At 50.3% G+C, this 21,977-nt stretch overlaps 1 protein-coding gene across 2 annotated transcripts in view; it reads right to left on the reverse strand.

Moving 5' to 3' along the window:
- Window positions 1–21,670, reverse strand: part of RSPO4 (R-spondin 4) — a 42,737-nt gene extending 21,067 nt beyond the window's left edge. For both annotated transcript variants that reach the window (XM_055266259.2, XM_055266258.2), the window contains exon 1: window positions 21,579–21,670. In XM_055266259.2, the coding sequence (XP_055122234.1) occupies window positions 21,579–21,657 (79 nt within the window). In that variant the 5' untranslated portion in view covers window positions 21,658–21,670. The remainder of the gene's footprint in view (window positions 1–21,578) is intronic.
- Window positions 21,671–21,977: the final 307 nt, after the last annotated feature.

The following is a 21,977-nucleotide window of genomic DNA, read 5'->3' on the forward strand; positions in this document are numbered from 1 at the left end:
GAGGGGCTGCAAAACTCATTTAGGTGCTATTATCACACCCATTTCAGAGAGGAGGAAACTGAGGTTCAGGGCAATGGTGCTGCTTGCCCGAGGTCACTTAATAAGTGGAGCAGATATTCAAACCCAGGCAGTGTGACTCTGAACCTGAGGGTTATCCTCAGGTTGCCACACTGCAGCCTGGCTACTCAACATATCCCTGTGCGCCTCCTCAGTCCTTCATGCAGAGTCCCTTACCTACTGAGGCCTTGCTAAGTTCCCAGTGCTGTGCTGAGACCTTCTTCAGTGTCCACTTGACCTCATCTGAGACAGGAAATTGGCCAAATGGTGGCAGTGCAGGCTGCCCCAGGACTGACCCTGCCTCCTCCGCATTCCTCATCCACCCTCCCCTTACCCCCAGTAGAGAGTGAGCAGATCAATAGGTGTGTGTTCAATCAAGGGATGAAATGCCCACTCCATCTCTCAAATTCTCCAGGAGCGAGTCTCGCCTCTCGATGGGGCTTGGGGAGGATGCAGAAAAATTGCCTGCTAAGTTGCATCCTCTGCTGGACATTCTGGCTAGAATCCTTTTTAGACATTGACCTATATGGGCTAGTTGCAGGGGTGGAGAGGGTGGTGGTAAAACCGGGGTTCAAACTCACATTTGTTGATTTCATGGCCAGTAGTGATCTCAGATCTCAACCCCCATCAGAATCACCTGAGGCTGCTTATTAAAAACAAGAGGTGCTGTCGCCTCTCGACACATGCGGTTGTTTTAACGCTTGTGGTGTGCCCAGGGTTGTACGTGCATGAACTCAGAGATCTTCAAAAACTGTCCTGTGAGGTCAGCCAGGGCTTCTCAAACTGTAACATGCACACAAAGGGATTTAACTCAGGGATCTTGGGTTAAAATGTAGATTTTGATGCTAAAGTTCTGGAATGGGGCCAGAGGTGCTGGCCCAAGAACTCACTTTAAGAAGCGAGGAGGGAGATGCTGTTATCATTCCTCATTTTATGGTTCAGGAAGTGAAGGCTCAAAGACCAACAATTATAAGTGGTGGCGTTAGATTTAAACCCACAGCTGATGAAACCCCAGACTCATTCTACTGTGTCACACTGCCTTACCCTGTTGGTCTGATGATGAACGTGGAGGGGGACAATGGGAGTGATACTCAAAAGGGGCAACCTGGCCAGGCACAGTGGCTCATGCCTGTAATCCCAGCACTTTGGGAGGCTGAGGCAGGTAGATCGTAGGAGGCCCGGAGTTCGAGACCAGCCTGGCCAACACGGCAAAACCCCGTCTCTACTAAAAATACAAAAATTAGCTGGGCGTGGTGGTGTACACCTGTAATCCCAGCTACTCAGGAGGCTGAGGCATGAGAATCGCTTGAATACAGGAAGCAGGGTTTGCATGAGCCAAGATTGCACCACTGCACTCCAGCCTGGGTGACAGAGTGAGATACTGTCTCAAAAAAGGTAAGATAAAATAAAATAAATAAAATAAAATATCAAACGGGCAACCTGACTCCTTTCGCCACTCATAAGAGGGGCATTTCCCCAAGCAGCCTGAGTTGGGGACTGTCCCTGCCAGGCCCAGCATGGCAGAAAAAGGAGGGGCTGGGTTCATGTGTGCCTGACATGTGTGTGTTTGGGGGACAGGGGCAGGTGTGTGCTGACATATGAGACCCCTGTCTAAAGGATTTGCCTGCCCCCAGGTTAAAGCATAGAGAAGGCCCGAGCCCTTGCCCCATGCTGGTCCTGCAGGGCTCGGCTGGGGCCCAAATCAGGGGTTGACACAGTGAGAACAGGCTGCTGGTGCCTGGCATCCCACGCTTCCCACCCCACATCAGCCAAATCTCTGCTTCCCCATCCTCATGGACCCGCCCTGGGCCACATCTATTCTGCCCTCCATTAGGTACTCATTAAGAGAAGTTACATTTGTGTTTCTGGTGGGAGCCCTGGGGGAGCTGAGCAGCCCAGAGCAACCACTAGTGACCTTCAGAAAAATCATATTGAAGAAAGAAGGGTTGTTTTTGGATTCCTCATCATTCAGCAAGCTGTGCTGGGGGTAGAGCAGCCAGCTGAGTTCGGGACCGGGGCAGAGAGTCTACCCTCCAGCTGGCTTCCCCAGACCCATCGGCCCAGAGCTAGTGCCCTGTTAGCCATGAACACAGAACTGTCACAAAGCTGTCCTGAGCATGAAACTGTTACCAACCAATCTGTCTATGGAGTTGTTACAAAACTGTCTTGTGTGTGAAGGTGTCACAATGTTGTCAAGTATGTGACCTTGTATAAGAAATTGTCCTGCAATTGCCCTATAGGTAAAGCTGCCATGAAGTTGTCAAGTATATGCAGTTGCCACTCATTTGAAAAACTATTGGGAAAGAGTTTCTTTTCTTTTCATGTATGAGGGACAGGTTTGCTGTATGTGTGACCTTGAACAAGTTGCTGACAGGCACTGTGCTTGGCTGCTGCTTCTGTAATAACAGCGCCTGACACACAGTAGGTGCTCAATGAATACTTGCCGAATGTCTCCTCAGGGCTGCAAAGTAAACTCAGATAGGTTCTGGTTCTTTCAGGTGCTGGCTTTGTCCCGTAGTGGGCTGGTCCGTTGTGACCTCCGGTAGGTCTGTTGCCTCTCGCATCCTCTCTGAGCCTACTTTGGTTGTTGTAAAGTGCCCCGAGGCCTGTGTATGACATGCCCAGCAATACTGGGGACAATAAATGCTGGTTGCTAATTCCCTCTCCATCTTGTGGGGGGTTTATGATTCCTCAGGGCCCTTCATGGTAGCAGAGTGGCCTCTCGTGGCTCTTTGGGAGGCTGTGGAAGCTTCAGCTTTGGCTGACTAGGACGTTTGCTGTGGTTAGGACTCTGGCAGGACACCTCCAGCCAATCAGGATGCTCAGTGTCACAGGGATTGGGGGCAATGCCCACCGTTACAAACCCAGGAGGCCTCCTCTGGGGAGGATGTGAGCTCCAGGATTCTAGGAAGGGTGGGAGGAAACCTTCTAAGGGGAGCTGAAAGCTCATGATTCCTAAGATGAGCCCGAGTGAGAAAGGTACCAGGTTTTGAAGTTCGTTCTACAAATGACCTTCTTCACTTTTTTGTGTTGAAGTCCTGCAATCAACAGAGCTCAGGGTTGGAATTAGGACCTTTGCTCCTGTCCCACCTTGGACTCAGACTCATTGTATGACCTTTGGCAGAGCACCTCGTCGCCCCCTGCCTCAGTTTTCCTATTGGAGAAACAGAGGATTGGTCTTAATAAAGAACTTTTGAACTTTTTCTTAGCCAAGGGAGCCTTCTTTTTTCCAAAATGAAATGTGAAATGAGAGATCGATTCCTAAAATGAATGAGTTGAGCTGCTTTGGCTGAGGCCAGGATGGGGGTGAGGGTGAGCATCTCGAGCTGTCTTTTTGGTTTCCTTTGCCTACTTCTAGAGGCAGCCTCTGAGAGCTTGGATACTCCCTAAGGACCCTTTGAACCCCAGAGTTCCACAGTGCTAATGGCTGTAAGGAAGGTGATGTAATTTTGTGGGACTCTGGAGCCTGGGTTCATTCCCACACTAGCTTCTCTGAGCATTAGTTTTCCCATCTGTAAATTGGGGTAATGACTATGCTCACATGTTGTTGTGACAGTGTAGTAAGCCCGTTTCGTGTGTGGCATGCCAAAACAGGGTTTGGCTGACATGGGGTGCACAGCAATGCGGGAGCTACTAGCAGTTGTGGATCTCTTCTTTCACGGGCCAGACTGCCTCAACAATGCTGCGAGACGGGTAGTATTATCTGGTCTTGCAGACAAGGAAGCTAAGGCACAGAGAAGGTAAGTAAGTTGCCCAGATCACATAGCTGATGAGTGGCAAACTCAAAGCCAGGCAGTCTTAGTAACAGATAGTTATTATTATTTTAAGTACTGGGGAGAGTTTAGGCCCCAGAATAGGTCCAAAATAAATACCCTCCTCGCCTTATATAATTAAGCCCTAAGAAAGCTTAGAAATAGTCTGGGCACGGTGGTTCACACCTGTAATCCCAGCACTTTGGGAGGCCGAGGCAGGTGGATCATGAGGTCAGGAGTTCAAGACCAGCCTGACCAAGACGGTGAAACCCCATCTCTACTAAAAACACAAAACACCTGCATCGGGTGTGGTGGTGTGCACCTGTAATCCCAGCTACTCAGGAGGCTGAGGCAGGAGAATCGCTTGAACCCGGGCAGCAGAGGTTGCAGTGAGCCGAGATCGTGCCACTGCACTCCACCCTGGGCAACAGAGTGAGACTCTGTCTCAGAAAAAAGGAAGCTTAGAAATATAACCAGCTTCCAGTGCTGAGAAGACTTGGGGCCCCACTGCCAGTGAGCATCAGGAAAGGGGGCCAGGTCTAAAAGTCAGGGCTGACTGAGACAGGTCCTTGGTCAGTGTACCCCTGCCAGTGTTCCTGGGAAAGCCCCAGTTCTTCTCAGCCAGCACCCTGGGTACCTGGAGCTTCCAAGGGGTGGCAGAGAGTTGGGAATGCAGTTTGGGCCTCCAGCCCAATGCTCCATGCTCCTTGCCCAATAATCACACCTAGCACAAAGTGAGCATCTTCAGGGACCCTATTCTGGGTCTGGTCTCTCCCCGTGGGCCTTCTTCAACACTCAAATCCTAGTACAAAGGAGAGAGCCCCAGATGTGGACTCTTGTCCAGTTCTGTGGGTCCTCAGGCAAGTGTCTCCCTGTCTCTGGGCTTCAGTTTCTCCATCTGTCAAATGGATGGTTAAACTCAGTGTTTCTAAAGGCCCATTGTTCACCCATCCCTCCATCCATCCATCCACCCACCCACCCACCCACTTATCCATCCACCTACCCATCTGCCCACCCACCTATCCATCCATCCATCCATCCATCCATCCATCCATCCATCCACCCACCCACCCATCTATCCATCCACTCACTCACCCATCTATCCATCCATCCACCCACCCACTCACTCATCTATCCATCCATCCATCCGTCTATCCACCCACCCACCCATCATCCACCCAACCATCTATCCGTCCATCCATCCATTCAGCAGATATTTCTTGAACACCATCTATGCGCCAGAATCCTTTATTTATTAAAGTTAAAAGACAAATCACAGACCTGTAGAAACATTTTAGAAAGGCACACAAAATCATACTGGATCGGAAATGTAAATTTCCCCAGGACTTTTGTTCACCAGTGACTCCCCAGTGCCATGCACAGGGCCACATGTCTACTAGGTGCTCTGTAAAATGTTTGTTGGATGTAAGAATGAATAGGACATATTTTGCTGTTCTAAAGAGAGCTGCCTCCTGAGTTGAGATTGGAGTCAGACATCCTCTCTGGGACCTATTGAGAGGGGGCCAACTATCTTTGTCACCCATATCCCTGACCTGCCCCACTGCCTCCCCAGCCCATATAAGCCAGTTTCTAAGGAGGATCTAAGGAGGATTGGCCAGCAGTGACTAGGGCAGGGTAGGGCACGGCATGTCCCCAACTCCCAAGCCCAGGTGGGCTCATGGTTTGGAGGGGAGAAGCTATGAACCATAGGGAAACAGGCATTCCATCCCTTGATTGAACACACACTTGTTGATCTGCCCTGCGTCTATTGGGAGTGAGTGGAGAATGAATGAGAAATGCAAAAGGGGTGGGGTCTGGCAGGGGCAGCCTGCATTGCCACCATTTGACCAATTTCCTGTCAATTTCCTATATTCAGTCAAGTGGACACTGAAGGAGGCGCTTAAGCTTAATCTAAGCCATGGTTTTCCAGTCCAAAGGGGCATGAGGCTGTCGAAGGGGGGATGGAGTAGTGAGGAAGCTAGGGTGATCTGAAGAGGTCAAGCTTGTGCTCCTTGCCCAGTAATTACACCTGTGTCCCAATTAGACACCTGCCACACGTGGGAGAAAGGGGAGGGCATGGATGGAGGCAGAGGAACATTTAGTCCCAGTCCCTCCCTGCTGCTCACTGGTGATGGCCCCAGAGTTTTCTGACACTGGGAATTGTGGAGGCCACAGCAGCATCAGGGTAGTCACAGCTGTCTCCATCCCCATTTCTTCTCCTGCTCCCCAACATACAGGGGAGAAATCAACCCAGAAGGAGGAGAGAAGAGAATGAGACAGCATGACATGTTTCTATACAGGGCAAATCAGTGGAGTCAGAAGCTGAGTCAGGCAGTGATGGGGAAGGCAGTGATGGGAAAAGAGAGCTTCAAATCAGACCTATGTTTAAAAAATTTAGCACTGGATTAGGCATTTTAATAGCTGAAAGTTACCGGAAAGCTTTGAGATCTGCCCAGGGTTATTAAGGATTGGAGTTTAAAAGTACGACTGTGCATTGGGGGTGGGGAGTGGGGTGTGTGTGGAAAGCATGTCATGTTTGTAACCCTCTGTTACAACTTCAGTATCATCATTAAGCCAGTTACACACAAAGTAAGCCAAGAATATCCTTAATACACAAAGAGCTCCTATAAATCAATAAGAAAAACGGGAATGATCCAAGTGTGTGGAGGGAGAATGGGCAAAGACATTACAAGTAATTTAAAAAAGAAAGACAAATGGACAATAACCATAGGCAAAGCTGTTCTACTTCCGTAAGAATTTTCAAATTGAATATGAGAACAAGAATGAAATACTACCATGACCTACAAGATACAGAAACTATAAAAGACTCTGGCACCTTCTTTTGAGAAGGCAATTTAGGCAGAGTCTATTATCTGTAGCATGAGGTAGTAACAGCATTTTACAGGCAGTGTCCTGAGTTCAGAGAGGGGTAGGCACTTGTTAGGAGCCACACAGTGAGTCATAGGAGGGAAGGAGCTAGAACTCAGACCTCTGGATGGGCACCTTTGACTCTTTATCTCCAGCCAGCTGGTCCTCTCTATCTGGGCTAGTGAACAGCCTGGCCCCTGGCCCCTGGCCCCTGACCCCTGTCTGGGTAGCCCAGGTCTGCTATATCCATTGTTGCACTCTGCTCTGGGCCTGAGGATGGCTGGGGCACTGCTATTCCAAATGACAAGTCTCTTATGATTACCCTGTCCTTCCCAGAGATGAAGCTTTCAATTAGTCCTGCTGGGCAGCAGCCTTAGAGGGTAGAGGTAGGACTCCAAGGTTTGGGATGAGATAAACCTGTTCTCAAATCTCAGCCCCACCTTTACTCCCTGGCACAGTTACTTAACCTCAGTTTGCTCATTTGTAAAATGGACACTGTCCAGGTGCAGTGGCTCACACCTGTAATCCCAGCACTTTGGGAGGCTGAGGTGGGAGGCTCACTTAAGGCCAGGAATTTGAGACCAGCCTGGGCAACCTAGTGTGACCCTTATCTCTACGAAGATAAAAATTAAAAAAAAAATTAGCCAGGCATGGTGATGCGTGCCTATAGTCCCAGCTACTCAGGAGGATGAGATGGGAGGACTGCTTGAGCCCAAGAGGTCAAGGCTGCAATGAGCTATGATCGTGCTATTTCCCTCCAGTCTGGGTGACAGAGAGAGACCCGGTCTCAAAAACAAACAAGATTAAAATGGACACAATCACCCACCCACTGAAGAGCTTGTTCCTTCCACAAATATTTATTGAGGGCCTACTATGTGCCAGGCACTTTTCAAGGCACTGCAGATACATCACTGAATGAGACAGACCTTCCCCTCATGAAGTTTACATGCTAAGTGGGAGAGGGAGATCATTTCAGAGAACAACAGGGAATTGAATTTGGGTACACAGAGTGGCAGGAGGGAGGGCCTGGGCCGCCTGGAAGGGCATCTCTGAGATATACAAGAAAGCACTCTTGGCAGAGGGACCAGTGGGTACAAAAGCCCAGAAGCGGGAAAGAACGTGGCGTGGAAGAGAGCAGTGAGGCCAGAGTGCAGTGACTGAGGGGAGAGTGGTGGGTGGTGAGGTCTGGAGGCAGAGGGGCCAGACCCCCAGGACACATGGATGAGTTTGGATGGTGCTGGATTTTCCTGGAAGTGAGTTGGGAAGCCACTGTGGGTTGCAAGCCGAGGAGTGTCTGCCACCTTGAAAGCTTCTCTGGCGCTGAGGGGAATGGACTGTGGGGCAGGAGTAGAAGCTGGGAGCTCAGGGTGTAGGGGCTCTGGTCATTCTAGTGGCCTGGATGAGGCTGGCAGCTATGAGAAGCGGGTGGATCCAGGGAGGGTGGACAGACAAGCTCTGCTCACGGGTTATTATGAAAATTAAAGGGTAAGTGACTTAGTCCACAGTGCAGCACATAGCACATGCTAGACAGATCTTCGCTGTTTTATTTATGTATTTATTTATTTTTAAGACACAGTCTTGCTCTGTCACTCAGGCTGGAGTGCAGTGGTGTGATCTCGACCCAGTGCAACCTCCACCTCCCAGGTTCAAGCAATTCTCCTGCCTCAGCGTCCCTAGTAGCTGGGATTACAGGCACCCACCACCATGCCTCGCTAGTTTTTGTGATTTTAGTAGAGATGGGGTTTCACCATGTTAGTCAGGCTGATCTCGAACTCCTGACCTCAAGTGATCCACCCGACTCAGCCTCCCAAAGTGCTGGGATTACAGGCGAGAGCCACTGCACCCAGCCAGATCTCAGCTTTTAAGAGACCTAGACCTAGAATCCCATGACTGTGTCTACCTCACAGCCTCCTCCATAAACGCCCCAAATCACTTCTGCCTCTCCCGGTCATTGGTTCAAACTGTGATTCCTTGACCTTTTGTTGCCTCTTGACTTTTGCAGGCTGCTGGGATGAGGTACTTGTTCTCAGTTCCTCTAGTTGTTATTTTAAGCAGACTGCATACCCTCCGGCCCCCATCTCCCAAGCTGGTGTGAAACCCAAGGCAGTATCTAGGTGGCTCCCTAAGTCATTTTCCAAGTTGAGAATAGATAGCAGAGTCACCTATTCTCACAACCGTGACATCCACCCAGTCCAGGCTCCCAGACTAACTGCTCAGCCCCCAGAAGTAGAGAGATGGGAGGCAGCGCCAGGCAGGAGGGAACCCAGGTTTGAGTCCCAGCTCTGCCACCTTGACCCTAGGAAGGCCCTCTGACCTCTCTGAGTCTCTGCACCTCATCTGCAAAATAGGAATGATGCTATTAAAGAATTGCTTGCAGGGTAAAGTGAGGTAATAACCTGCGGAGCACCTGGCTGTGTGCCCAGCTCTTACGGCAAACACTCACCAGGTAGGAGGATCCTAAGGTTGTGGGCGATGCATACAAAGCCTCTGGTGCATTGTAGGTGCTCAATAAATGGTAGGATGCCAGTAGGGAGGAGCTGAATGAGAAAAGGAGAAAGAGACCCAGTGCATGGTGGGGGTGGCAGGAACACAGGGAGTTGGGGCCTCCACCTTGGAACCCTCTCCTGGCCCTGGGGGCACTATCTTCACCAAACCCAAATCCAGGCAGCTAGAGGGACCTGGGCCTGCACAGGCATGGAAATTCTGCACTCACTGTTAGTGGGCCTCAGTTTCCTCATCTGCAAAGTGGGAACCATAACCCTTCTTACCCAGTTATAACCTGGATTCTGGGCTGGAACCAAGATGAGCAGCTACAGGCTGTCCTACCCCACCCCCAGCTGGAGATGCGAGCCTCTGGGAACTCTGGTCAATTTTCAAAGGGACTAGAACTGCAAAAAACAGAACTAAGCTAATGCTGGCTGAGTGTTCACAGTGTGCCAGGACCTGTGCTACCCAGGTCCTTGTACTAAATCATTCAAACTTGCCATAACCCCACAAGGTGGGGGCTACACTTACTCCATTTGCAGGGATGAGAAAACTGAGGCTCAGAGAGGTGAAGGGGTTGGCCCAAGCATTCACAGGAGGAGCCAGGAGGAATGCAAAACTGAACCCAGCTCCTAACTACAGGGGAGGAGCCTGCCTTGTGGCCTGTCACCCTCCCTGCCAACTCCTGCCAGCTGGGCTTCCAAAGGCCGACAAATGCTATTTAAAGTCATACCTCTCTCAGGGCCCAAGGCACACCAGGCATGGACCCCAAACTGTTTGTGGGGGCAGACAGGAGTTATATCAGCCAAGTGAAGGCAGGAGGGAGAAGGCTACTCCAAGTGCCTTTAGTCTGGAACTGTTTGCATTGCAAGGATGGAGCCCTTAGCAGCAACCCCCAGACCGTCAAAAAAGCTGGCTTTGCACACAAACGTCCTGAGTGTAGGTTTCCTTCATTCTTTCTCTTTCTCTTTTCTTTCTCCTTCCTTCCTTCCTTCCTTCCTTCCTTCCTTCCTTCCTTCCTTCCTTCCTTCCTCCCTCCCTTCCTTCCTTCCTTCTTTCCTTCCTTCCTTCTTTCCTTCCCTCCTCCCTCCCTCCCTCCTTCCTTCCTTCCTTTCTCTTCCTTCATTCTTTCTCAATCTCTCTCTCTCTTTCTTTCTCTCTTTCTCTTTCTTCCTGGGGTGGTGAGTTGTTGGTGCAAGAGAATAAGATGATCCACAAACTGAACTGGTTCAGCCAAAGCAGCCCTCAGCCAGAGGCGAGCGGGAACTGTAAGCTGTTGGCTGGGGATACTCCTTGTGGGGGATTTTGAGCCCCTGTGGGGTATTGTTCAAGCCAATGTCACTCGCCTCCAGGGGCAGGGAGCCTCCAGCTGATGTCTCTCTTAGAGGAAAATTCACTGCTGTTGAGCTTACTACCTCCATCAGAGTAGGGGCGAGGGGGACCCCAAAGACAGGGTCTGGCTTGCAGCACATGCTCCGCAGATGCGTGCCAACTGCAGGCAGTGATCCCAGGGCACAGTCAGGAAGCAGGGTGGACAGAGGAGCATCGCCGCAGTTGAGCATCCCAGTAGCGTCCTCAGGAAGGCCCGAGGGCTGCCGCAGCAGCACTAACACTTGTTGGAAGAATCCCTGGCAGGAAGGGTGGTCCAATGGTGAGGAGTAGCAGATCCAAGCTCACACTCTGGAGTGTGACTTTGCTTGTTTATTTTAAAAGAAGGGGTCTCACCACATTGCCCAGGCTGGCCTCGAACTCCTGGGCTCAAGCCATCCTCCCACCTCAGCCCCGTGAGCAGCTGGGATTTCAGGTGAGAGTCAATGCACCTGGCTCTGGGGTGACTTCTTGTAAGACCTTCTTATACACACTTTTTAATAAGATCAGAAAACCCAGATCATAAGGTAGAACAATCCCCCTCTCCCCCCTCAAAAACCAATGGATTTGACCACATTGACAGCATGGTAAGCAATGATTTCTACTCTCCAAAGGTGAGGACTCTACAAAGTCAGATTAAAAAAGATATTTTTTTTGTGTGTCAAAATGAACATGGGATTGATACCTAGGTAATACAAGGAAGCCCTACAAATTGACAAGAAACATTCAGGAATTCCAATTTTAAAAGTGGGAAAAAATGTTTAAAAAGTGAAAAAATAAAATTTAAAACTAAAAATCAGGTGAATAAGAATTACATGATTAAAACAAATTTAAAAAGTTAAAATAACATTCAAAAACAAAATTAAATAACAAAATAAAAATTTAAAAATAAGGTATAAAAATAAAGTGTAAAAATCCATTCAAATAAAAAATACATTTGTAAAATAATTTAAATACATTAAAATTAATAAAAACAAAAATGTTAAAAATGAAAGTAAAACGTTTAAGTGAAATAAAATTTAAAAATGTAAGAATACATGAAAGAATTTTTACGAGTAAAATAAAAAATCAGCTATTTTTAACAATCTAAAGAATAAGGAAACGATGGAAACATAGAAGGAGAGCGAGGTCTTGCTAGATGGATGCTGATGATGTGGTGTGAATTAAGGAGTCCGACTGGCTCAAATGCCTGCAGGGAGGTGGGGGAAGTGAATGAGGGGGGTGGTGTAGGGGGTGAGAGGGGAGGAGGAAGTCAAACCATGCCTGCAGGCAGCATCTGACTCGGTTTTTCCAGCCCGCTGTGGGCAGAGAGGGTAGGATGTCAGGCCCCATCATGGCTTCACCCCAAAATAGCCATCACATCATTTATGCATTTGTAATGTGCTGGCAATATACACACACACACACACGCCTGTGTGTTACATCATCCCATCCTCACTGCCGTCCTCTGAGGTCCACTTTCACAGAGGAGTGAACAGAGACTCAGAGAGGGTGGATCACTGTGCCACAGTCACACAGCACTTCGGACCACCCTATCCTCTGAATCTGGCATGCTGAAAATGACCTTCTTTGGATGAGTTAGGTCTGCTGAGGACTTTCAAACAGAGGCAGGGCCATCTCTGACATCAGGCTCGAACGTTCTGTACACTAGGAAGAGCCCAACCCCACCCCCATGACGCATGACAGTTATCACCATTAAAGAAACACTGACTGTTTTCCGCGGGGTCACATGCATAGTCATCTTGAAAACCATATGAGGCAGACGCTCTTATTGTCCCCATTGTATTGACAAACAACATCGAGATTCAGGAGTCAAATACTGTCACCCAAGCATGGCAGTAACAGAACTGGGAGCTGAGCCCAGGACTGTCCACAGCCCCAATCTCACACTCCCTGCATGGCACCAGGCCCTTTTAACTGTCATTGGTGAGCCCTCCCTATGTGCTAGCAATGCATTTGTCTATGTTTCATGCCTCATTTTGCAAATTAGCCAACAGGGGCACAGAAGAGAGAGATGACCTGCCCAAGGTCACTCAACCAGTAAGTGGCAGAGCCCACAGCCTTCGTGACAGCCTGCCAAGCCCCCAGTGCTCATCCGGGACTTGCTAGAGACAGCTGTGCCCACTGGCCAACCCCAGAGCAGGCTCAGAAGGGCAGCTGTGACATTCCTTCTCTTCATGTCTCCACCCCGGCGGATGTGGGCTCTGCCATCGGGCTCCAGGGAAAGTGGAGGCTTCCAGTGAAAGGGAGTGGTTTCCCCATGTGGCCTGGGTCCTCTGGGCTTGGGAATGTCTCTGTTTTGAGCTGGTGAAACAGAACTTCCCACCCCATCCGCAATGGCACATCAGAGCCCCCACTATGGGCCACAGAGCAAGGGCCCTGTGAATCATGCTGCATTACTGCAAGAAATCATTCCAGGGCAGGCAGTGGCGGCCCAGCATGGGACAGCAGTGTCCGGGTGGAGTTGGCGTCACCCATCCGGAGATGGGAAGCAGACCATTCCCGACGGGATCTGGAAGAATCTCTGAGGGCGGGGCTGAGGGCACATGTGTCCTGGATGCTGCTGTTACACAGGGCTAGGAAAAAAGGCTCCAGCCTACAGAGACCTGGGAGCACATCACCACCTTTCCCCAGCCTGTCTGTGTGTCCTTGGCAAGTTGATTCTCCTCCCTGAATGCGGAAGGCCTCATCTGTAGAAGAGGGAGAATAATAGGGTCAAGCCACTTCATGGGGCTCTAATATGGGTAGCCAGGGAGGAAGGCTGGCGTGGTGGTTATGGACTCAGGTTTTGGAATCAATTGTCTGGATTAAGTTCAGTAGTTAGAGCTGGGCTCTGGGGCAAGGAAGGATTTGAACCTTGGCTGAGTGGCCTTGGGCAAAGTTACTTAACCTCCCTGTGCCTCAGTTTTCTCGTCTGTAAAATAGGAATACTACTACCCACTGCACAGGTTTATTAAGATAATTTAATCAATTGATACATACAAAGTACTTAGAACAGTGTCTGAAATTGTTAAATAAAATAAAAGAATGCAGGTAACATATGGCATTTCCTGCACCCTCACGTCTACTCACATAAATGCTCAACCACAAAACCAAATCCAAAGTGACTTTTGAAAACCTTTGATGCCAATGAAAGTTAAGTATTTTTAAAGAAAAAATATGTTTTGGGGAACATATATGTGTGTAGAGATGTAGGTGAGGAGTGTGCTCCCCAGTGTCCATCCCCAGGGCTGTTCTATGTCCTGATGGTGCCTATAGCCCAAGATTCTGAGGACAGGACTAGCCTTGAGATCATGATGGCTCTGTGGCTTGGTCTCTTTCATGAAATCACACAGCCAAACCTCAGACCCTATGGAGAGGCTCCACTTTGCCCAGGTAACTCTAGAGGCCCTTAAGAGGCACCCAGCCCTGGGCTGGCCTCTGGTTATTAAGAAATTCCTGCAGACAGCCTTGGATGTGTGAAAGCCCTCCAGCTTCCATCCTGTCTTAATTTTTTTGAGACAAAGTCTTGTTCTGTCATCCAGGCTGGAGTGCAGTGGTGCAATCTCAGCTCACTGCAACCTTTGCTTCTCAGATTCAAGTGGTTCTCATGCCTCAGCCTCCCGAGTAGTTGGGATTATAGGTTTGCACCAACACACCCAGCTAATTTTTGTATTTTTAGTAGAGATGGGGTTTCACCATGTTGGCCAGGCTGGTCTCAAACTCCTGGCCTCAGGTGATCTGCCTGCCTCAGCCTTCCAAAGTACTGGGATTACAGGCGTGAGCCACTGTGCCTGGCTCCATCCTGTCTTCTGACATTTGTCCCAGCCCTGGGAAAAAAGGCAAAGCACACTGAGCATTTCCAAGTCACGTGGGGGGAAACTGAGGCTCTGAGGGGCTCTCAACCTGTCAGGCTCTGGAGCAGCCTGCCTTCCTCTACCAACTCAAGTTTTCCCTTCACTGCTAGTCTCCTGCACCCTCACTTCTACTCACAGCTGGGTGACCTTGAGTAAGGCACTTCCCTGCTTGAGTCTCCAATTTTACAAGGATTGGTCTCAAAGGTCTCACTTGGCCTTTTTGGCCTTAATGCTTCGTTATTCTAGAACCTTCTCCAGAATTTCAGAGAGAAAAATGAAAGCTGAATTGCTCTGCAAACTATAAAGTGCTATAAAAACAAGAAGGTGGTTAATGGCAGCATTAGATGGGTTTTCAGGAGAAGTCTACCGTAGGCAGGATTTGCTGTGGGTTTTGGAATTAAGAAGACCCAGCTCGCACATGTATTTGCAATGTGACTTTGGATAAGCCAGTCCCCCACTCTGAACCAACTTCTTTCTTCTGTAAGCTGGCAGTGGGGGCATATCCACCAGGCAGGGCTGGGATGAAGACCAAAGGAAAGGAGAGTGCAATGTCTGCCACACCCTGGCCGCACAGAGGTGTTTGATGCAGGAGGAGATTTAGGGCTCCAACACATCATTCCACCTTCCAGGAGCTAAAATCCACACATCTGGGGAATGATGTAGCTGTGAGATTCAGGGCGATTAGAAACAAGCATCTGAACTAAGGCAATTGTTTGGAGCTCCAGAGACAGACTCTCTGGGCTTACAACCTGGCACCCCTGTCTGTTGCTGTACCACCCACTGGGCCTCAGTCGCCACATCTATAATCTAAAGATCCTCCTGGAATCTGCCCCTTACAGCTGTCAGGAGGGCCTCCATTAGGTCATGACTGAAAGGGGCTGAGCACAGAAGATGGGCTCAGCTGGTCCAGCAGCCTCCACACTATTTTGACAATGGTAAGAAATACATTTTTATATCAGTAGACACAGTATTACACACATGCACATGCATGCACACACTCACATAGATCCACATATATGTGCATGCACACTCACCCACTCATACACACATTCACATATATGTGTAAACTGAAACACATTTCTCAAAATAATAGTTTTCACACTTGCAATGCACTCTGATATATTCTAAAAAGGAGGTTGGCAAAAACCGTAGCCTCTGGACCAAATCTGGATGTTTTTGTATTGCCTGTGAGCTAAGAAGAGTGGAGTACATGACAGATCGTATGTGGCTTGCAAGGTCTAAAGTATTTACTATCTGACCCTTCACAAAAAATGTTTGCTGACCCCACTCTATTTTATTCAGTTCTACTCCATTCCGTTCTGTTCTGTTCCAATCCATTCCATTCCATTCCATTCCATTCCATTCCATTCCATTCCATTCCATTCCATTCGAAAATGCTGGCTATCACTCAATTTATTGTCCTCACCTGCTGATGCATTGTAAACCTCAGCTTGGAAAACTTTAAACTAATAGGAGCTTCAGTTTTTTTCACCAGACGGGAGAATGGATGAACAAACCCTATCCATGTGACACCTTAGCCAAGCAACCTCCCCTCTTTGTCTTGGATTCCTCAGCTGAGGCTGAGACCACCACCACCAGCCTGCTCTCAAGGGTGTGTTGAGGTGCAGCTTCAGAGGTCTTGTCCATGATGTTCTCATTGATGGATCTTAACAGCCCAATAGTAAATATTTTAGGCTTTTTGCACCACATACGATCTGTTGCATATTCCAGTATTCTTAGCTTGAAGGCCATACAAAAATAGTCCTCTGGCAGCAGAAATGGAGGAACATCCATCTCTGCTGTCCTTTTCAACACTCAGCCCAGGGCCTGGCCCACAGGAAGGACTCAATAAATATTTCTTCATGATGATGGTGACTGGAGTATGGTACCAAAGGCCCTCCATGACTGGACTCCGGCCCAATCTGCAATCAGAACTTCACTTCCTTTGGCCATGCCGTCCCTTGTGCCCTTCCCACCTGGCCACACTCTCCCCTCATCCTGCAGAGGTCCTCGCCCTACTGCCACCTCTGCCTGACAAAATCCTAAATCCTACTCCCCCCGATGGGGTTCCTCTCAGACACTTCCACCTTGCAGCCCTGGCAAATCACTGACATGATTCATTTCTATATCTATTGCATGGGCTTCAGAGCCTCCAAAACTCTGGGTCCAGGTCCTGGCTCAGCAGCTGTGAGCTCCTTGGCAGGCCACTGATGCTTTCTGAGCCTCAGTTCCTGTGTCTGGGAAACAGGCATAACACAAGGCAGTGGCAGAGTGAGGATGCGCGGCCCCACCTGCATAGCTCCCGGCACATGGCCCGCCTCCCTCCTTCCTCAGTGGCCTCAATTTCAGTGACCTGAATCTCCTTCGGTGGCTGGGCAGGGGGATTGGATGGTTTCCGTCCACAGGAGAGGGAGGTGGGGCTCCCCATGGTGGGGCAATGGGATGGAAAAGCAGCATCTCTTTTGCACCCAGGCTTGGATTCAGAACGCTGAGTGGAAGAAGGATGGCAAATGGAGCTCAACTGATTGACCACCTACTATGTGCCAAGCATTCAGCTTTCCATTTCTCAACCAGCCCCTATGTTATGAAGAAACCCAAGCCAAGACACCAAAGGTTACATTCTATTAAGACTCAGCACCATTCCCTCAGCCCTCAATGTCCAGTCATTACCCACCCCCGCCCTGTAGGAATCCCTTTCAGAACTACCCCTGCATCTAAACCTGGCTTCACTTGGATGCCAGCACTCAGGGGACATACCTTGTTCTGTGCCCAGCAATGGCGCCTGCTTGCCCAGGGCTTGGTGCATCTGTCTGTGTACAGGAGACAGTGCTGTCTGCCTGGCCCTCCACATGGGGCTTTGCAATTTAAACGGAAGTGTCATATTCACTCCACATAACAGGCCTCTGGAGTGGGCACTGCTACGGTCAATTTACAACAAAGAAAAACAAGCTCAGAGAGAGGAGAAGGTTTGCTCCGGATGCACAACAAGCAAGAGGCAGAGGTGAGCTTAACCCATGTGAGGCCCCACTCCCTTCTGGTTCAGGGCATGTCTGCTCTGCTGTAAAATGGGAAGGGAAAGTGCTCAAATCCTTATGAAGCCCCTACTGTGTGCCTTTGGCCCCCTTCCCTCTCGGACTGCAGTAAATCTTCCCAATTGCTCAAAGAGGTAGGTGTAAGTTTTCCCATTTCACAGATGGGGAAGCATGGATGGGAGAAGGCATGTGGCCTGCTTAATGTCACATATCTAGGGCAGGAGAGGGCTCAAGATTTGAACCCAGGGCTCTTCACTTTGCCCCTTGCTTGCTCAGGTCTAGAAAGATCCAGAAGCTCCATGTGAATGTGGGGGTCCCTCTCCAGAAGGCCTTGGATGTCAGGGAAATTCAGTCACAGGCTGGCATCTCCTCCTTGCCTAAAGGATCCCCAGATCTAGGGAGGCGAACCAGGGCCCCCTCACTCTGCCCTACTGTCCCATTGCCAGGACACCCCAGCATGTTTCAAAAAATGTCCCCATCTGGTTCTGATTCATTTGTACTTAATTAATCAAAATGCTGTTTTGTAAGACACACTTGAGATCCAAGAACCTTTTTCAAGTCTTTTATTTCATTCTTTCTTAGAAACAGAAAAATTGGGCTTCATTAAGACGCAGTGACATCGGAGCCTGAGGAAGGATGGGCCTGTGGGAACCAGGCCTCAAGGGGGCTCAGACAGGGCAGATGCCAGCCCAGCACCTCATTCCTCGGGACTGTGCAGACCTGGCCAAACGCTAAGGCCAAAGACTCAGGCATGGGGGAGACTGGAGAAAGGTGGGAAAGTGTCATCCTTCTATGTTGGCAGCTCCCCAAGGACAGGCCCAGGGCTGCTCACCTGGGTATCTCCAAGGTCCCCAACACAGAGCCTGGCACAGAGGCTGCCCTGTGAAACTCGTTAAATGAACAAGTGAATGAATGAAACACTGCCAATACCCAGGTGTTTTCAGGACACATTCTCCTGCCAAAGTTAGATAAGGTCAAAGCTGGTAGGACCCTGAGGGATTGTGTACAGAATTTTCCAAGCAGATGCCTTATGAGAAATGGTCTCTGATGTGTTTGGGAAAGGTCACTCTCTTTTTTTTTTTTTTTTGAGACAGGGTCTGCTCTGTCGCCCACGCTGGGGCGCAGTGGCACAATCACAGCTCACTGCAGCCTTGATGTCCTTCCTGGGCTGAAGCAATCCTCCCACCTTGGCTTCCTAAGTAGCTGGGACTACAAGTGTGCACCACTGCCACCATGCCTGGCTATTTTTTGTATTTTTTTAGAGACAAAAAATGTATTTTTTGTAGAGTTTTGCCATGTTGCTCAGGCTGGTCTCGAACTCCTGGGCTCAAGCTATCTGCCCATATTGGCCTCCCAAAGTGCCAGGATTATAGGCTTGAGCCATCACACCTGGGTTACACTGTCTATCTCCACCTCTTCAGCATGCTCTGATAAGTCTCACAGCCAAGAAATCTGCTAAACCCAGCATTTCCCAATCTATTTGACAGAACTCCTGTGGCTGCCTTGCAAAATATGCTACAGGAAGGGTTTATCTAGCTCTGGTCCCCACTGCAGTGCCAGTGGGAAACTGAGGCTATGGGCGGGGGACAGAGAAAATCCACTCACCCAAGGTCACATGACACAACTGGATCGGGGTGTGACTGAAATCCAAGGCTATCTCCATTGTACCCCAACAAATAAATGGAGCCCTAAGCCTCTTCTGAAGATGCTAGGCAGGTGTGTGTCCCAGAGGTAAGAGATCAGGTACTGGAGGAGGGATGCCGAGAGCCCCTCACCAAATTGCAGTCATATCCCTACCTCCTCACTGAGCTCCTGGGGAGGTGGTGGTGAGCTATAGATGGGGTGGGGGGCAAAAGGGGCAGGATAGGAATTTTTCATTTTTCTTTTTTGTCTTTTTTGAGCTGAGAAGCATCTTAAAGTCTTCTAAACCAGCTCCTTTTTGTTGTTGTTGTTGTTGTTGAGACAGAGTCTCACTCTGACACCCAGGCTGGAGTGCAGTGGCATGATCTCGGCTCACTGCAACCTCTGCCTCCTGGGTTCAAGCGATTCTCCTGCCTCAGCCTCCCGAGTAGCTGGAATTACAGGCGCCCGCCACCACACCCAGCTAATCATTGTATTTTTAGTAAAGACAGGGTTTCATCATGTTGGCCAGGCTGGTCTCAAACTCCTGACCTCAAGTGATCTGCCTGCCTTGGCCTCCCAAAGTGCTGGTATTACAGGCGTGAGCCACCACACCTGGCTTAAGCCAGCTCCTCTTTAGATGAGGAAACTGAGGCTCTGAGAAGGGAAGAGCAGCACACCTCAGAAGATATCTTCTCAGCATTATGTCAGGCAGATTGGGATTCGAGCCTGCTTTGCTACTCATCTGCTGTGCAACCTTGGACAAGTCAGTTTCCTTCTCTGAACCTCAGTTCCCTCATCCAGAAAACAAGCATCTCTCCCCTCCCTCCACTAGGTCACTGTGAGTAGCCAAAGACACAGTGGACAGGAAATGAGAATGATTAATACTTACGAGCACCCATTAGGAGCCCGTGTCCTTAGCTACTCATTTCCCATACATACTAAGTCAGTCTTGCCCACAGTCTTCCTTATGAGCAGGATACTTAAGTAAAAGATGGGTTGATGAAGGAAAAGGGGGTTTGTTTGATTTTTTGGTATTGTTTAGAATGGAGAAAGATCTCACAGATCTTCTAAAGGACCCTCAGATGGGTAAAGTGAGGATTGGAGAGGCAAAGTGACTTATCCAAGGCCACTCAGTTGGTAACTGGGGAAGCTGGGATTTGAACTCAGTTGACCTGGCTCCAGAGCCCATGCCCCTAACTACTAAACAAAAGCCATTCACAAAGGAGTGTCCCCATAGAGTCCCAAACTCACCCCAGCTCAGCTGAAAACCACACGCCTCTACCCAGTCCCTTGTCCCACTGTCAAAGCAAGAACTGAAGCCTCTTGGGCCACAGTCTCCCCAACCCCATCCAATCCCACCTCCCAATTCTCCCACAGCCTCTATCTGCTTCCTGCTCCGTTCCACGAGTGACTGTATTGCTGTAGGGCTTTCACACAAATGGAAGGCCCCAGAGGGCAAGCCATTCTCTCTCATTTCCTCTCCCCTTTATCCTTGCTCAGACCCGATGCCAGGGCTGGAAAGAGAGAAGACACCAGCTGGACAATTCAGCAGTTATTTAAACCAGTCTGAGCCTTGGAATCCCAGGCTTTATTAAAACTGGACGACCCCTATGTCATGAGGATATAGTTGGGATTTGATGAGCTAGGACATGAAAAACCCATGGCACAGTGGCTGGCATTTGGCTGCTGATCTTAAGAGTGGCACCTGGAGGCCAAAGGGCTGCCCAGCTCAGGCAGGTGATTTGCTCACTTGCTCACCTGCTTACCCTTCTCTGAGGCACAGGCTCTACCAACTCCTGCTCTGCAGGGACAGCCTCCAGCCCACCTTCTGAGGATGTTCTGACTCTCACAGCGAGGCTGTGGCATAGGACTCCCAGGTGAGAGTGCATGCGGCCCCTGGTACATTTATAATCTGAACCTTGGCTCATCTTCCTAGTGGCCTGAGAGGTCAAGATGGAAAAACTAAGGCTCTCTGAGGGGCTGGACTTCTTCTAGATCATCCCCTATTAGATAAGTGAACCTGAACTCAGGTCTCAGGTCTGGCTGAACTCAACAGAGGGGGGCCATGGAGGACCACTGCCCTCTGGGAGGTGACACCAAGAGTCAGGGTGAGTGATGAGGCTGGGACTGGGGCCTCTGGACGCCCAGCCCAAGGCTCTCTATGTCACTTCCTGGCCGAGCATGGATGCTTGGAATGGCTTCTACGCCACTGAGTCTGTCTCTTAGTCCCTGTGCCCCCCAGGCTGGCTCTTGAGTCTTCTGTCTCTGCACGAAGACATCCTCCTTTCTGCTAACCATGCGGCTACTACAGAGAGCCCTGCTACCCTCTCCCTTCTGGGTGAGTCTCCTTGGCCCATCCTGCTCAATGGCTCGCTCTCTGGGTGCCCTGGAGCCTCAATCTCCCCATCTCAAGTGAGGTTAAGACTCGTCTGGAGGAGGGAATGATCCAGGGCTCCAGGCACCAGGCAGATGCCCCCAAAGCCGCCGCCCCCGGTCCTCCGGACCCCGGTCTGCCCCGCAGCGCCTGCCCGGCTGCCTTGCCCAGCCACCCCTTGTACCTTGCTTCTTCCTTCGGTTCAGCGCCAGCATGTCCACGGCGTAGGCGACGAGCAGGAGCAGGCAGAGTGGCGCCCGCATCTGGGCAGCCTGATCCGGGCTGGCGCTCCCCAGGCGGCCCGACGGCCCGGCGGCGGCGCGGCGGGCGCGGGGGCTGCTGTGGGCACGCCCGGCGCGTCCGCCAGGCGCGGGTCGGTCCGGCCGCCAGGGACCCGCGGTCCGCCCAGAGGCCGGCCGCCAGGTCAAGTGAGGGCGTTGGCGGAGCCGGGGCACTGCCCTGGCGGGGAGGAGCCGGCGCGGCGGGGGCGGCGCGTTAACCAGCTCGGGGCCCGGGAGCGCGGGGGGGAGGGGGCAGGGGTCACTCGGATCAGGGTCCTCGAGTTCGATCTGTCCCGCAGCCC

Source organism: Symphalangus syndactylus, chromosome 24 (assembly GCF_028878055.3).
Source record: "Symphalangus syndactylus isolate Jambi chromosome 24, NHGRI_mSymSyn1-v2.1_pri, whole genome shotgun sequence".
Lineage (NCBI taxonomy): Eukaryota > Metazoa > Chordata > Mammalia > Primates > Hylobatidae > Symphalangus > Symphalangus syndactylus.